At 45.5% G+C, this 16,220-nt stretch overlaps 1 protein-coding gene and 1 long non-coding RNA gene across 9 annotated transcripts in view; one reads left to right on the forward strand and one right to left on the reverse strand.

Moving 5' to 3' along the window:
• Positions 1 to 16,220, forward strand: part of LOC135981808 (uncharacterized) — a 71,484-nt gene that overhangs the window by 54,788 nt on the left and 476 nt on the right. The window lies entirely within an intron of this gene.
• NCAPD2 (non-SMC condensin I complex subunit D2) overlaps positions 1 to 16,220 on the reverse strand; it is an 80,014-nt gene that overhangs the window by 17,212 nt on the left and 46,582 nt on the right. For all 7 annotated transcript variants that reach the window (XR_010598930.1, XR_010598928.1, XM_065585930.1 and 4 more), the window contains 2 exons: positions 11,540 to 11,634; positions 2,173 to 2,253 (listed from right to left, as the gene is read on the reverse strand). Coding sequence is in view for 5 of the 7 variants with exons in the window: in XM_065585930.1 (XP_065442002.1) it covers positions 2,173 to 2,253; positions 11,540 to 11,634 (176 nt within the window). In the remaining 2 variants the exon portion in view is untranslated. The remainder of the gene's footprint in view (positions 1 to 2,172; positions 2,254 to 11,539; positions 11,635 to 16,220) is intronic.

Genomic DNA, 16,220 nt, shown 5'->3' on the forward strand with positions numbered 1-16,220 from the left:
TTAGCAATGGGCAGTGAGAAGGAACTGGGGTGCAATTGGGGCAGCTCTGCCCTTTGTGATGTCCCCCCACCAACAGTGGAATATGTTTACAGACTATCACTTGAAGAACCATTGTGGCCAGAGTTGGGGTTAATGTGTCTGTTTGGTCAAGATGAAGACTCCTTTGATGAAGGAGGACGGTGAAGTGCCTCCAGAACTCTCTTCTCGCTCACAAAGATCTTCCAGTAGCATCAGGCCTGGCCACTGATGCTACTGGCAAGAGAGACCAATTACTTTTTCCTCCAAGCATTCTCAAAACTACGATACCCACACAAGGAAATAAAGAAACAAATCAACAGAGCCAGACGTGTACCCAGAAGCCTCCTGCTACAAGACAGGCCCAAAAAAGAAACCAACAGAATTCCACTGGCCATCACCTACAGTCCTCAGCTTAAACCTCTCCAACGCATCATCAGTGATCTACAACCCATCCTGGACAATGTTCCCTCACTTTCACAGACCTTGGGAGGCAGGCCAGTCCTTGCCCACAGACAACCCGCCAACCTTAAGCATATTCTCACCAGCAACCACGCACCGCACCATAACAACTCTAACTCAGGAACCAACCCATGCAACAAACCTCGATGCCAACTCTGCCCACATATCTACACCAGCAACACCATCACAGGACCTAATCAGATCAGCTACAACATCACCGGCTCATTCACCTGCACGTCCACCAATGTTATATATGCCATCATATGCCAGCAATGCCCCTCTGCTATGTACATTGGCCAAACTGGACAGTCACTACGCAAGAGGATAAATGGACACAAGTCAGATATCAGGAATAGCAATATACAAAAACCTGTAGGAGAACACTTCAACCTCCCTGGCCACACAATAGCAGATGTAGAGGTAGCCATCTTACAGCAAAAAAACTTCAGGACCAGACTTCAAAGAGAAACTGCTGAGCTCCAGTTCATTTGCAAATTTGACACCATCAGATCAGGATTAAACAAAGACTGTGAATGGCTTTCCAACTACAGAAGCAGTTTCTCCTCCCTTGGTGTTCACACCTCAACTGCTAGCAGAGCACCTCACCCTCCCTGATTGAACTAACCTCGTTATCTCCATACTGATTTATACCTGCCTCTGGAGATTTCCATTACTTGCATCTGAAGAAGTGAGGTTCTTACCCACGAAAGCTTATGCTCCCAATACTTCTGTTAGTCTTAAAGGTGCCACAGGACCCTCTGTTGCTCTTTACTTTTTCCTCAACATTTACAATATGGATCTGCTTCTAGACATATGGAATGGTGGACCCTAGTAATCTTAGCAAGGCCAAGATAGCGAGTTATAAGGTTACTGACCAGGTTGCAGATGGCTAACTGCAGTTGGCCAGTTGTGCAGATGCTTAGAACAGGGCGCTTCCAGAATTTCTGAGAGTTCCATTCCTGACCTGAGAGGAGAGGGATCCCTACTTGATGTAAGAGAAGAGTTGAAGCTAGGAGATGGTGAATAGGGACATCTCCTGGAACAGTCATGCTGAATGCAGAGATCGTGTCAAGGATCCTGGTGCTGGCTCTGGATTTTGAGGTTTTTAAACGTTCTCTTCTTCCCACTCAAACCTTGGTGCCTGCTTGCTAGGGTACTGCTAGATGGCCTTCTTGACTCTATCTTGGCTCCTGCCTCCTCAGGATTAGGCACAACTTTCACAGACTGCTCAAGTAAATGTAATTAGAGCCTTAAGTCTCTGGATTTTTAGGTCCGGGAGGTAGATCAAACAAACATGTACTGGGGATATGTCCTTTCCCAAGGCAGAATAATGTGCATAGCAGATGCCTTTTCAAGGGCATAAGACCATTCATTGCATGGTGGACAGGATTTAAATCTTGACAGTTTGGAATCTGCTATGGCCTTCTGCAGTCAGGCCCTGCTGAAGTCATGTACCCTCTCCACTAATGCCAGAGTGATAATAGCAAACAGCTTTATAAATCTCAACAGTCCTTAATTTTTTTGTTTTAAAAGGAGGTGGGGAAAGGAAGATCCCAACCTAGAGCAGGGTCTGCAGAACTATCATGTCATATGGGCAGCACAATGGGAGCCTGACGCCATCCCCATGGGAGCAGGCTCACACTCTGGTAGTCAGGGAACTCTCACTATACTCCTGGAAGTTAGAGTGCAACCCACCTGGCTGTCCGGAATCGCTGGCACAGCTTCTCCACCAGGCTCTCTGTCTGCTTGTCCTTTGTGATATAAGAGAAAAGCTGTCTGTAGGGAAAAAAAGGATTAGGAGGATGAGTGCAAAGAGAATTTCTACTTCTCCACACAGAGCCGCAAAATGGGGTCTTTGGGGATATTGCAGAACTGAGTGAAAGAGGAAAAGAAGCTGCAAGCACAGCTCAGTGCTAATCATATTTTCCTAGGCAGCAGTACTGTGAATTTGGGTAACTGTCATTGCAATAGGAATTCAGACAAAACTTTAAGGTATAATTAAGATTGTGGCCCATTACACTGGTCTGTGTTCCCTGTACCCCTCCTGTGTGAATTTAAGAACTCAAACCAGAAGTGCAGCATTAAGGATACATGCCAAAAACCTGCAAACAGACCCCATTTTATGGCAATTCCTGCAGGACTGCATCCCATATATTGCAAGAGCATAACATTAAAAAACACCAGTTAAAAAGAAAGCACCAAATTTAAAGGGAAAGCTTTCCAAGAAGATTAACTCTAATACCATTGGGGCACCAGCAACTCATTGTTCTTTTGGTTGTGGGGAATATTTGCTTTCTGATCTGTGTAAATGACAGGAAGGTAATTTGAAGAAATTCCCAAATGAATATGGCAGCTGGAAGCAAAGCATCAGCTCATCATGGCTAAATTAATCTGTTAGCCAGCAGCAGTTACTCTCATGATCAGTATTGCATCACAGACCATACAGAGATCCAACTGGAGCACATGAAGAGGAGCCCTCATTAGGAGTTGTAATGGACATATGAAAAGAGGCAGGTAATGTTGAGGAGCAAGGTGTCGAGAGTTTCATTGTTCTTCTCTTTTGAGGAAAGTATTACCTTCAACTCTGCTATTCTTGGTTTTCCAAAGTTTACTGTTTTTTATTGTAACCAATGTTGTGATACTGGGGAATCAATTTAACCTTACTGTAAATTAGTCTTTACATAAAAGGGTGTGATGGGGTGGACTTGGCCTAGAGACCCCCTGCTGGAGGCCTCAGGGTACTGTCACACCTGTCCCAGAAAAGGAGCAGTAGAGGAGTCCTCAAAGCAGCCTACACTGGCTGCAAGTGAAGCAGCCAATCAGGGCCAAATAAAGAGGAGCTGCAGAGCCATTCAGTTCCTTGCTGGAGCCAGAGAAGTGGAGTTGGTGCTCCTGGCTGGCCAAAGGGAACTGCAGCACTGCAGACAGCTCAGACAAAGAGCTCCTGGCGGTCTGCTGGGCCCAAACACAAGAGAGCCCTGAAATAAGGGTGAAGCTTTGGTGAAGGCCGGGGCCACAGAGAAGTGGCACAGGGAACTGAAAACAGTTTTTTAAAGGGACACAGTGGTGCGTGGCTGCTATTCTTAGGGTTCCTGGACCTAGAGAAGTGGGCAGGCATCGGTCCTCCTCCCCCATAAGTAGGGCCCTACCAAATTCATGGTCCATTTTGCTCAATTTCAGAGTCATGGGAGTTTAAAAATTTCATGATTTCAGCCTATTTAAATCTGAAATTTCACGGTGTTGTTATTGTAGGGGTCCTGACCCAAAAAGGAGTTGCAAGATCATTGTAGGAGGGATTGCAGTACTGCTACCCTTACTTCTATGCTGCTGATGGCGGCAGGGTTGCCTTCAGAACTGGGCAGCTGAAGAGCACAGCTGCTAGCCAGGAACCCAGCTCTGAAGGCAGAGCCACCATCAGCAGCAGCGCAGAAGGAAGGATGGCATGGTATTGCCACCTTTATTCTGCAGAGCTGGGCCCTCAGTCAGCAGCTGCAACTCTCCGGCTGCCCAGCGCTGAACGCAGCAGTGCAGAAGTCAGGGTGGCATGGTATGGTATTGCCACCCTGACTTCTGCGCTGCTGCTGGCAGGGCACTGCCTTTAGAGCAGGGTTCCCGGCCAGCAGCTGCCGCTCTCCAGCTGCCCAGTTCCGAAGGCAGTGCAGAAGTAAGGGTGGCAATACTGTGACCCCCTCGCCCCCCAAATAACCTTGTGATCCCCCTGGGCTTTTAGGTCAGGACCCTGAATTTGAGAAATGCTGTCTCCCCTGTGAAATCTGTATAATATAGGGTAAAAGCATGCAGAAGACCAGATTTCATGGTCAGTGACATGTTTTTCATGGACATGAATTTAGTAGGGCCCTACCCATAAGCCACAGGGGAAGTGGCCAACAATTGGATAGCAATAAACCCCCGGAAAGGAAAATGAACTGTTAAGAGGCCTAGCTGGCGATCAGGGACCAGAACAGACGAAGAGGGCAAAACCATTGTCTCCAGGAAGGAAGCCCAGGGGGTACAGCCCAATACAAGGGCCAGGACTGTTTAAAGACCACAGATGCATCTGACCAGAAGGGCCACTCACAAGAGGTGAGTGCCATACTGTTACACAGGGTCTGCAGCCCTTCTCCAGAGCTTAGAGCAGAGCAGAACAGAAAAAAAACCTAACCAAACAAAAAAACCTCTCACTGTGGTACAAAGGCAGCAAGACTAGGACTGATACACACATACAGGGAATAATTTGGGTGCCACCAATTGATCAGTTGTCTGTGATCTCGTCAGCACAAGTGACATCAGCCAGGATCTCCTCCCCAGCCCCAGCACAGGTGTAGTGTGTGTGGTGGGTCAGCTGGGAGTAGGGAGCAGAGGGGCTGCGTCGGGGAGAAAGAGCAGTCTGGGAGCCACTGAACAAAGCTCTTTGGGGTCTTGCCTGCTTCACTCAGCCCATTGTCCACCTCAGCTGCTCTAAACCTGCCAAGTGCCACTCATCTCACATTTACTTTTGATGCCACACACTCCCTTACACATAGGTGAAGGGAGAGCAAGATAGGAGCGGGATGCCAATGGCTGCTCCTTACCCCACTGCCAGCCTTGAACAGTTGTATCCTCCTCCCTTCCCACCAAACAGGTGGGAGGCAAGAAGGGAGCAGCCACTCCACAGCTCAGCTCTGGAAAGCCCAGACCACAGGGAGAGGAACTTCAGAATCAATATACCCCTGAACCTTCAAAGTTGGTTGCTGCCAAGGACTCAACTATGCCCATTCCAGTTTCCTCAACTCCTCATATACTGTTCCTAGCTTCCCCATCTACTGCTATAGCCACCCTAGCTGTATCCAACCCCCTGTATCGCTGCCTCCTCCCTAACTCTCCAGTCCTGTTCCCTCCATAATTGCAGTCACCTTGTCACGAGCCTTTGGCTAGAGGTGGTGGGGGGAAGGGAGTGTCTTGTTTCTGAGTGACTGTCTTCTCTGGGATGAGTTTATATTTTGAGCTCTCAGCAAGGACTAACATTAGAAGTTCCGGACCTTTTTTAAATACACAGAAATGGTAGCATCACCCTACAGTGAAGGTTGCCCAAAACTTCCAATTAAAAAGAACTTGTTTTCAGTCACTTATTTGCCAAGCTGAAGTTTTCCATGATGGCTGCCTGTCTCAGGTAGTTCGGGGGAAAATTTTCCAACAAAATGTATTTCCCCACTATGTTTTTAACAAAACAAAAAACCCAAAAAAACAAAACACTTACAACTGCATGAGCGCACTCCAGCAAAGCCCTTTAGTGGCTGCTTCATCTAAAAAGTGACAACCTAATATTATCAGTTACTCCATTAGCTCAAGTGATTGAGGTCTGTACAGTGGATCTAAAAGCTTCCAACACTGTTTGTGACCCATGTAGGTATCAATATGATACCACATGATGAAATTTGTTTCTTCAATTTGCTTTTTTAAAAGCCTATAAGATAACATCAAAAAATGACATTAAAGAAAATTAAAGTTACAAAGTCAAGCACTCAAAAGTTAGGAAATGCCACATTGAAGGTTTTCTATACAATATAAATCTGGGCCCCTTGTGCATATGCATGATACAGTCTTTAATTACATGTGCCTATACCATAATTACATGATTAGATGCTTCTATCCACAGGATCCCGCCTCATTCAATGCACTGGATGGACAGTGACCAGACAATGAATCATGGATGGGTGATGAATGAGACTTGCCTGTAGAACTCCTTCCTTTCACAGGCAGTTCCTTTTTATCAGATGCCTAATTTGAGACCTGGGGTCTGATTTACAGCAGTGCTGAGCATTCACAACTGCAAATGAAGTCAATGAGAACACAGAAAATACTATACAGTAACTCCTTGCTTAATGTTGTAGTTATGTTCCTGAAAAATGCTACTTTAAGTGAAACGATGTTAAGCGAATCCAATTTTCTCCATAAGAATTAATGTAAATGGGGAGGGGGGTGTGTGTGTAGGTTCCAGGGGAAATTTTTTCACCAGACAAAAGACTATTTTATCTTATATTATATACATACACAGTATAAATGTTAAACAAACAATTTAATACTGTACACAGCAATGATGATTGTGAAGCTTGGTTGAGGTGGTGGAGTCAGATGGTGGGATATTTCCCAGGGAATGCCTTACTGCTAAATGATGAACTAGCACCTGGCTGAGCCCTCAGGTGTTAACACATTGTTGTTCATGTAGCCTCACATTCTACAAGGCAGCACAAATGGAGGGAGGGGAGTTAGCATGGCAGAGAGAGACAGAGACAAACACCATGTGTGTGAGAGAGTGAGAGAAACATGCATTGCCCCTTTAAGTACACTGCCTTTAAGTAGATCAGCAAGTTGAGACAGTAGCTGCTGCCAGCAAGCTCCCTCTGTCCTGAGCCCTGTCGTGTCTCTCCCCCCCCCCCCCCCCCCCGCCACGCTCTGTGGAGATGGGGTACAGGAGCGGTGGGGCAGGAACAGGGGAGGGGGACACCCTGACATTAGCACTCCTCTTTCCCCCCTCCCACCGCATAGCAAGCAGGAGGCTCCCAGGAGCAGCCCCAAGGCAGAAGGCAGGAACAGCACACAGCAGTGGGGGGAGGGACAGCTGAACTGCCCAGCAATTGATAGCCTGCTGGGCAGCCAGTCCTCCCTGGTTCCAAGCCCCCACCAGCTAGCTATAACAGGCTGCTCTTTCTGCAAGCAGTGGACAAAGCAGGCGGCTGCCAAACATTATAAGGGAGCATTGCACAACTTTAAATGAGCATGTTCTCCAATTGATCAGCAACGAAACAACGCTAACTGGGATGATGTTAAGTTAGGAGTTACTGTATAATGCTATGTATTCTGAAAAGAATCAGGTCATAAGCACCTCAAAAGCAGGCCTACAAAATTGGGACATTTAACCTTACTCTATCCATGCGTTTCTCATTTTCAAAACAGAAGTCATAATACCACCTCACATCAGAGGGGTTTTGTGAAGCTCATTCAGTGAGCACTATCCATCCTGCATACTGAATGAAGCAGGGGGATCTGTAGAAAAAAAAATAGTATGACTGTAATTAAAAAGACTATCATAATACTTAAGCACAAGGGGGCCAAATTAATGTTGCACAGGGAACCTTAATTCTAGCACTTCTTAACTTCTGCAGGCTTGACTTTGTAACTTTAATGTTCTTTTAACATAGTATTTTTGACATCTGTATACCCTCCTCCCCACACCAGCTGAGAAAGATTAGGACTCCTGCCAGGCCCTAATGATCTCTCTTAAGCTTAGTGGAAATAGACAATTTATAGCATAGTTCCAAATTAAGAGAGTTTATAGCTTCTGATATTTCACTTTTCACAACTAGATCATTCCAGTTAAGCAGATTTTGTCTCCTTCCTGTCTTTTGTTTTTTCACATAAAGTGGCAAAAAAGTTAGATTTTGGGAACAGTGGAAAACATCAATTTTTAGGATGCTGTAACAGCTTGCATTTTTGCAGGGGTTGGGGTTAAGAGAACTAGACCCATCTGTTATTAGGAGAGCACCCAGTCATCTAAAATACCCACCAGCAGAGAACTACTTCAGATAAAATAATTTCATTCTACTTTCCTAATGTCAGAAAGTATGTAATCTTCAAAATGTAGTTAATTTCTTATTCAGAACATGAGGATAGACTTCCCCTTTAAAAAAACCTGAACGCTAATTTTGCTTTCATCCCAGATGTTCCTTTTGTTTCCAGGATGGGGCATATTTGTGGCCCTTATTAGTCAAAGAATGGAGAAATTTACTTGAAGATTTTTTGTGATAATCTTAGATAAAGGCTTCCCTGTGTTAAAAATAATTCTTGCAAAAGTGAGAGCTAGAATGATGCCCCTCTAGGATTCAAATGGTCAATATTATTCATCTATAAATAGATTACTTTGGATACCTTACTGCACTTTTCAGTGTCCACTGTGTGTGAAGCCCTCCATCCACAACATGGGGGAACTCCCCAAAAAGCAAATACAGCTCTGGGACATGATTGGGATTCAGTAACCATATACATCAAATACAAACTGAAAAAATTTAGAATTTTCCTCAAAAATGCTCTGCAGCAGGTAAATCTGTTTAAGACTGCCTGCTGCTATGAAGACCCATCATATCTGGCCATGGCACTCTTACAGAAGAAATATCAGGACTCAGAAACCATCCTCAAACTACTTTCATACAAAGGGCCAGCTTCCTGCAAGACAAAACCAGCTTCTTCCAGAAACTCTGCAACATTAACAACCTTCCTCAGAACTCAATCCTTGCCACTATGGATGTCATCTCCCTCTACACTAGTGATTCAAACTTTTGTACTGGTGACCCCTTTCACATAGCAAGCCTCTGAGTGTGACCCCGCCCCCCCTTATAAATATATAAAAAAGTGTTTTGAATTTAATAACATTATAAATGTTGGAGGTAAAGCGGGGTTTGGGGTGGAGCTCATGACCCCCCACATAATAACCTCTCAATTCCCTGAGGGGTCCTGACCCCCAGTTTGAGAACCCCTGTTCTACACCAACATCCCTCATAATGATGGCATCGCTGCCTGCCTCAAATGTCTACAGGACAATAGACAACACTCAGATCTTCACCCTAAACCCATCAAACTCATTCATTTCATCCTTACCCATAACAATTTTATATTCAACAAACATTTTGTCCAAAACAGGGGAACAGCCAGGGGTACTAGGATTGCTCCCCAGTGTGCCAACCTCTTCACAGGCCACCTTGAGGAAGAATTTCTGGACAACTGCTTCATGAAACCAATGATGCACTTAATATATGTCAATGATATTTTCATCCTCTGGATAAAACACCCTAATCTCCTTCAGATTTCCACCATAACTTCAACCACCACCACCATCTGTCCATTATACTCTCTGGAACTAGCATCAACTTCCTAGACACCATTATTAGCTTCAACAATGGAACCTTACAGACAAGAAACCTATACCTACCTTCATAGATCCAGTAACCACTCCAAGAATTCTTATATACAACCAGGTACTCAGACCACAGAATATGCTCTGAGGAGAAAGCCCAGGATACACACCTTAACACAATTAAAACCACCTTCACCAAACAAGGACATGCCACCAGAGAAGTAGACTGCATCACAGAATGGGAAACCCACATATTCTGAGAGAACCCGCTTAAATACAAGGAAAAAAAACCAACCCTCCAGCTGCACCCCCTTAGTTGTCACCTACCACCCTACACTGGAAACTATACAGGGTATCATTAAATAACCCTTATTCTTTCACCTCCTGAAAGAAATCTTTCCCAAACCCCCTCTTCTGGCCTTCAAAACAACCCCCACAACCTCATCAGCAGCTCTCCACAAACCAGGACCTACCAAGTCAGAGTGACACCAGACCCTGCCAGAACAGATGCAAAACCTGCAGACATCAATACCACCCCCACTCCCAAACACACCTTTCAAGATCAATGGGTCCTATACATGCCTATCACAACATGTGGTGTACCTCATCCAGTGCACTAAATGCCCCAATAACTATGTGGGTGAAACAAAAACTGTCACTATGCTCACAACTGAAATCACACACACACAAAAATAAATAAATAAAATAAAAAAAAAAAAAAGAAAAAGAAAAAAGACTAATCACCCGGAGGCAAACTCTTTTCACTAAACGATCACTCTATATCTGGTCTCAGTCCTCATCCTCAAAGGAAACCTGCACAACACCTTCAAAAGACCAGTCTGGGAATTTAAATTCATAACTTTGCTAGACACTATTAAGTTTGTTTTTATTTATTTATTTTAAAGACACTAGATTTATGGCTCATTACAACAACAATTTAAAGCCACTAACCTTCCTTTTTTGTCCTATGATTGCAGAGATGTTAATGGGCCACTTAACATATATTCTATGGAACCATTCAAGGTGAACTACTTATGCTAAATAATCTGTTCCACCTTATATTTAGCTGTGACACTCTAAGGACATGTCTACACTAGAGACTTTACAACAGCACAGCTGTACCGATGCAGCTACACCACTGCAAGATCTCCCGTGTAGTTGCTCTATGCCGACAGAAGTGAGCTCTCGTGTCCACATAATTAAACTACCCTCAATGAGCAGCAGTAGCTACATCGGCAGGAGACGCTCTCCAGGCCGACATAGCGCTGTCCTCACTGGCGCTTCTGTTGGTGTAACTTATATTGCTCAGGAGGTGTTCTCCCCCCCACACCCCCCACTCCTGAGTGACACAAATTATACCAACAAAAGTGCTAGTGTGTAGACATTGCTTTAGTATCCTTCCCAGACCTGAAGACCACTTCTGTGAGGCTTGAATTGTCTCTTTCACCAGTAGACGTTGGTCCAATAAAAGATTAGGTCACATATCTTGTCCACAGCTATGAAGGCAGAACTCATGGAAACTTCAAGAGCCAGGGCATTCCCCTGCTGTCAGCCAGTGACAAGTATATCCCCAGACTGAAGAATCTTTCTAATGGATGTGTGGATCTTATGATAAAGAACAAGCTTCTAGAAGAATCCCAGCTGCAACCTTAAGTACAGAGTTACTTCATCAAAATCCCAACAGCACCGTGGCCAGAATACAACTCTTTTGGAAAATGCTGTATGCTTCTGGTGGTGTTTGTCCATGTTACCACATAGCCCTAGAAAAGAACATTATCTGAGAAGAGCTGGGGAAATCTCACTATACAGTGTCCCTCACCCATATCTAGCTACAAAGCAGGTGGAGGTGGGTCTGTGTACACACGCACACGCACACGCCTACCTACCTCTTGGAGGCTGCACAGCCAAAGCTAGAGAGAAACAGATGAACAGCTACTAGAGGGAGCATTCAAGACTAGCACAAGATATACCCCTACAGATTTACTGCCTTTTTTTTTTTTTAAACTGTAATTCCTATTTCAACTTCTCATTATGAAACAAGTCAACCGTTCTGATCAGACAGTGACTGGAACGTATTTTATATACCACTGCACTGTCTCTGTTCTCTAGACCTTTGTACGTGTTGCATACCAAGATATACATAGTCTTAAGATAACATCCATTTCCCCAGAATACCTCATAATGGTATGGAAGGACTCTTCCTCCACGCCGCAGTCTGGGTCTGAGAGGCGGCTGATAATATCCGGAAGCAAGTTGTAGATGGCATTACCCTGCACAGGACACACAAAATGATCACATGGCATATACTAACAAAGGAATGAATGTACAGTTTGGGACAAGCTAGAGAACAGAGTTTCCAATTTAAATGGCCTGTCACCAGCCCCAGTGATTTTTGGCATGGCTATGTTCATCAGCTTCTGGAGGTGGGTCTGTGTACACCTACACGTGCACACACTTCTTGGAGGCTGCACAGCCAAACCCAGAGAAATAGATGAACAACTACTAGTGGGAACATTCAAGACGAGCACAAGAAATACCCCCTACAGATTTACTAATGGCCTAAAGCCAGGATCAAAAGAGGTTTTGAGGATGGAAGCAAAGGAAATGACACCCCGCTTCTGGGATGGAGGACTTCAAGGAGTTGACACTGCAGTCTCAGAGTCAGCACCAAACTTTTCCCACTTTTACTTTAGTAGAAGATTTAAGGGAAACAAATCTTATGGGAAAAGGTTTTTTTCCCTACATTGAGCCTTGATAACCCTCTTACTTTGGGGGAAACCTTAGCAGGGGAAGCAGAGTCATGAGTTATTCCCTGCTGGCCTGGCAAAGCTTGATACGCTTTCAGCATAAGTTTATTAGTGTCTTTGGTGTCAAGCAATTTGGATTCAGAATATTTGAGGAGGCTGTGTCACTATTACTCAACCCAGGAGAATCTATGAGAAGCTTTATTTTTCTGGCAGGAGAGCTCAAGGAGAACTGAGGAATCCTAGGGATCATTTGTGTCCATAATAGGGAGCTTAATTCCCATAGGTCCCCATAGTGATAGGTGAAGGAAACCGTTTGCCAGTCAACTGGCTCTCTCACGTAGAGTTCCCAGAATAATTATAAAGGAATAATTCAGTGACTAGTGTAACAGCATAAACAGCATCTAATTCAGGAACATGAGTTTCTGGGAAGGCTAGCAACCCCAGAGGGACAGACCTGACCTGACAGGGCCAGCAATTACCATGCTCAGTTAAATGTGCCCAAACACTGGCTGACCAGTTTCAAAATAGCACTGTGGAATCTCCTTTGGACAGTCTCGTGAATGCCCCACAGGCCCCACCTTTGTACCCATTTGGTGCAGAGACTGGGGACGCTGGATGTCACTCAGCTCTCCTGTGACTTGATTGGTCACAATAGACAGCATCAGTCTATCAGCTGGCTAGCCTCATAGTGCAGCAAGAGGAGAGAGAGCACATGTAGGCCAAATGGACATTGCTACCAAAGTTCTGTGTCAGCAGCATAGAACGCAAACACACCTACAGTGGAGGATCCATAGGGACACTACTCGAAGAAGAATAAATAAATACTTTGATTTCAAAAGGCTTTCTTGAGTCACAGTATTCAACACTAGTCACAGCTCCTGAAGGGAAGACTTGCAAGGCTTAACCCAATCAAACTGGATGAGAAATCATGGTTGGTATACAAGGGGCTATAGTCCAGGGATCAGTCAGAATGGGAAAATCACATAATTCCTCTCCAGGAAAGTAAAGGCTTGAGGCCTAAGATCTGGAGGGTGTGCACTCAGAGATACCACAGAAGGGGATCAGAAGTGCAGCTAGCCCTGAACCCATGATAATAGTGGAAATAGTGGGATGAATGTGACACTGGTAATTTGCAGTGACAGCAGTAAAAACAAGTATTAAGGAAAAGGCAAGAGAAAAAGTAGCTTAATGTTCTTTTCAGGAAGAGAGTAAGAAAAGATGGTCAGGAAAATCAAATATGAACAGCTCACAAAAAAAGAAGCAAGTGGACATGTGCAAAGAAAGGGGTTAGACAATTAAAAAAAACCCAAACACACCACCTGAAAAAGGCATTGCTGGTCAGTCTGCAGTATCTGGAGGAAAAACTGGGTACCAGAACTGTGTGGAAACTGGGAATGACCCAGTTCTCCAGTCGAAACAGGAGAGTCCAAGGAGAAAGTTCCCAGTGGAAGGCTTGGGCCCCATCCCAACTGGGCTTCCTAACAATCAATCCTTGGAGTGGGAAAAGCTGCAGATAGAGAGAGAAACTGGAGTATCAGAGACTTGCTGATTGTGAGGAGGAGAGAACTTAACAGGAAAAAACATGCCAGCTGGCAGTGAAACTGCTTTGAGAAACACAAAACAGCAGTGCCTGCATGAACTAGAACTCGAGAGATTAAAGGGACCAGAAATCTAGTGAACTGATAAGTAGTTATAGAACACAGACCACCAACTCTGGAGAGAGCAGATAGGTTCAATTGTTGTTCCCCCCCCCCCCCCACCCCAGCAGCAGGGGATTATAGACACTTCTCACTGCCTTTGAGAAGGGTTGTGATTTGAACCAGGCTCTCCCATGTGGATCAATTCCATTTTCTTACCCTCTTACAAAAAGGCACAAAAGCCTACAGCCAAATAGAGGGAACAGACTGTGTGGACAATAGACAATTTAAAACAGCCTTGAATTTGAACAGTTTCCAGAAGTTCCAAGAAAAGATTTCAAGGGGAGAGAAGGGGTTCGGGAGCAATTTGTATGGAGGAAACAAATCAGCTGAGGGGGGGTGGAGGGGGAGAGAGAAGTTTGAGTGCTAGTTGCAGCCTGCATGGAGGTAAACACCTACAGTCAATTTCCATGCACAAGCAGGTCTGCTAACAGCTGTGGCACAGAAGCAGCTAATTGGGGTTGTGAGCCAATTCCAGAGCTAGTATAGGAGGTGCCAAAATACCAAACAAACAAACAGTTTCAGCTGCTTCATTAGCCTATGTTGGTACTGTAACCCAGTAGTTGGATGCCAGACCAATTAATTCTTTCTGCATGTGAAAATAATGGAGACAGGTCTGAACAGGGAGCCTAAGGCCTGGAGAACAATCAGTGAAAACACAGAAAGCAGGAATCCAGGACCCATTTAGGAACCCCATGACTATCTTAGAGGTAGGGGAAAAACCTTAATTTACAGAGTAAGAGGTTATGGCCAGGAGGAGGCTACCAAGCAAGTTCAGAGAATGTGAGCTTCTGAATGGAGAATTAGGCCTGGTCTACACTAGGCGTTTATGTCGAAGTTAGCGCCGTTACATCGAATTAACCCTGCACCCGTCCACACCGCGAAGCTATTTAGTTCGACATAGAGGTCTCTTTAATTAGACTTCTGTACTCCTCCCCGACGAGGGGAGTAGCGCTAAATTCGACATGGCCATGTCGAATTAGGCTAGGTGTGGATGGAAATCGACGCTAATAGCTCTGGGAGATATCCCACAGTGCACCACTCTGTTGATGCTCTGGACAGCAGTCCGAGCTCGGATGCTCTAACCAGCCACACAGGAAAAGCCCCGGGAAAATTTGAATTTGAATTCCTTTTCCTGTCTGGGCAGTTTGAATCTCATTTCCTGTCTGGACATCGTGGCGAGCTCAACAGCACTGGCAACGATGCAGAGCTCTCCAGCAGTGATGGCCGTGCAATCTCAGAATAGAAAGAGGGCCCCAGCATGGACTGATCGGGAAGTCTTGGATCTGATCGCTGTGTGGGGCGATGAGTCCGTGCTTTCCGAGCTGCGCTCCAAGAAACGGAATGCAAAGATCTACGAGAAGATCTCTAAAGACATGTCAGAGAAAGGATACAGCCGGGATGCAACGCAGTGCCGCGTGAAAATCAAGGAGCTGAGACAAGGCTACCAGAAGACCAAAGAGGCAAACGGACGCTCCGGATCCCATCCCCAGACATCCCGTTTCTACGAGGCACTGCATTCCATCCTAGGTGCGGCCGCCACCACTACCCCACCACTGACCGTGGACTCTGAGGATGGGATATTGTCCACGGCTGGTTCCTCGGACATGTTAGCGGACGGGGAAGATGAGGAAGGAGATGAGGAGGACGAGGCAGTCGACAGCGCTTACAACGCTGATTTCCCCGACAGCCAGGATCTCTTCATCACCCTTACTGAGATCCCCTACCAACCGTCCCCAGCCGTTAACCCAGACACAGAATCTGGGGAAGGATCAGTCAGTAAGTGTTTTAAACATCTAAACATTTATTTTTAACAGAACAGGAATATTAACAATAACAACAATGGGTTTCTCATTAGTTTGCCCTAGGCGCTTAACGTTTCAGTCCTGGGCAGTGCAACTATTGAAAAAAAATCTAACAATGTCCGGTTTAGCATGATTGTTCTGCCCAAGCCACTCTACTGTTTAGTCACTGCCAGTGCAGCTAGAGTAAAATGCGGTCTATATGTCCGGGGATAGAGCAGAAATCCTCCTGGGACATCTCGAGGAAGCTCTCCTGGAGGTAATTGGAAAGCCATTGCATCAGGTTCCTGGGGAGAGCGGCCTTATTGGGTCCTCCGTAGTATGACACGTTGCCGCGCCACGAGACAATCAAGTACTCAGGGATCATTGCTCTGCACAGCAGGGCGGCATACGGCCCTGGTTTTTGGAGGCTTTCCCGAAGCATTCTTTCTTTCTCGCTGTCTGAGATCCTCATGAGGGTGATGTCGCTCATGGTGACCTGCTTTGAATTAGGTAGGGGAATGTTACTGTTGGGACTGCTTGCCCGTTCCTTTACAGAACTGTAACCGCTGGTTTGCGGCCACGCGGTGGAGGCGGGAGAGGGGCAGCCTACAGGGATCGTTCCCGGGGA

This window comes from Chrysemys picta, chromosome 1 (assembly GCF_011386835.1).
Source record: "Chrysemys picta bellii isolate R12L10 chromosome 1, ASM1138683v2, whole genome shotgun sequence".
Classification (NCBI taxonomy): Eukaryota; Metazoa; Chordata; order Testudines; family Emydidae; genus Chrysemys; species Chrysemys picta.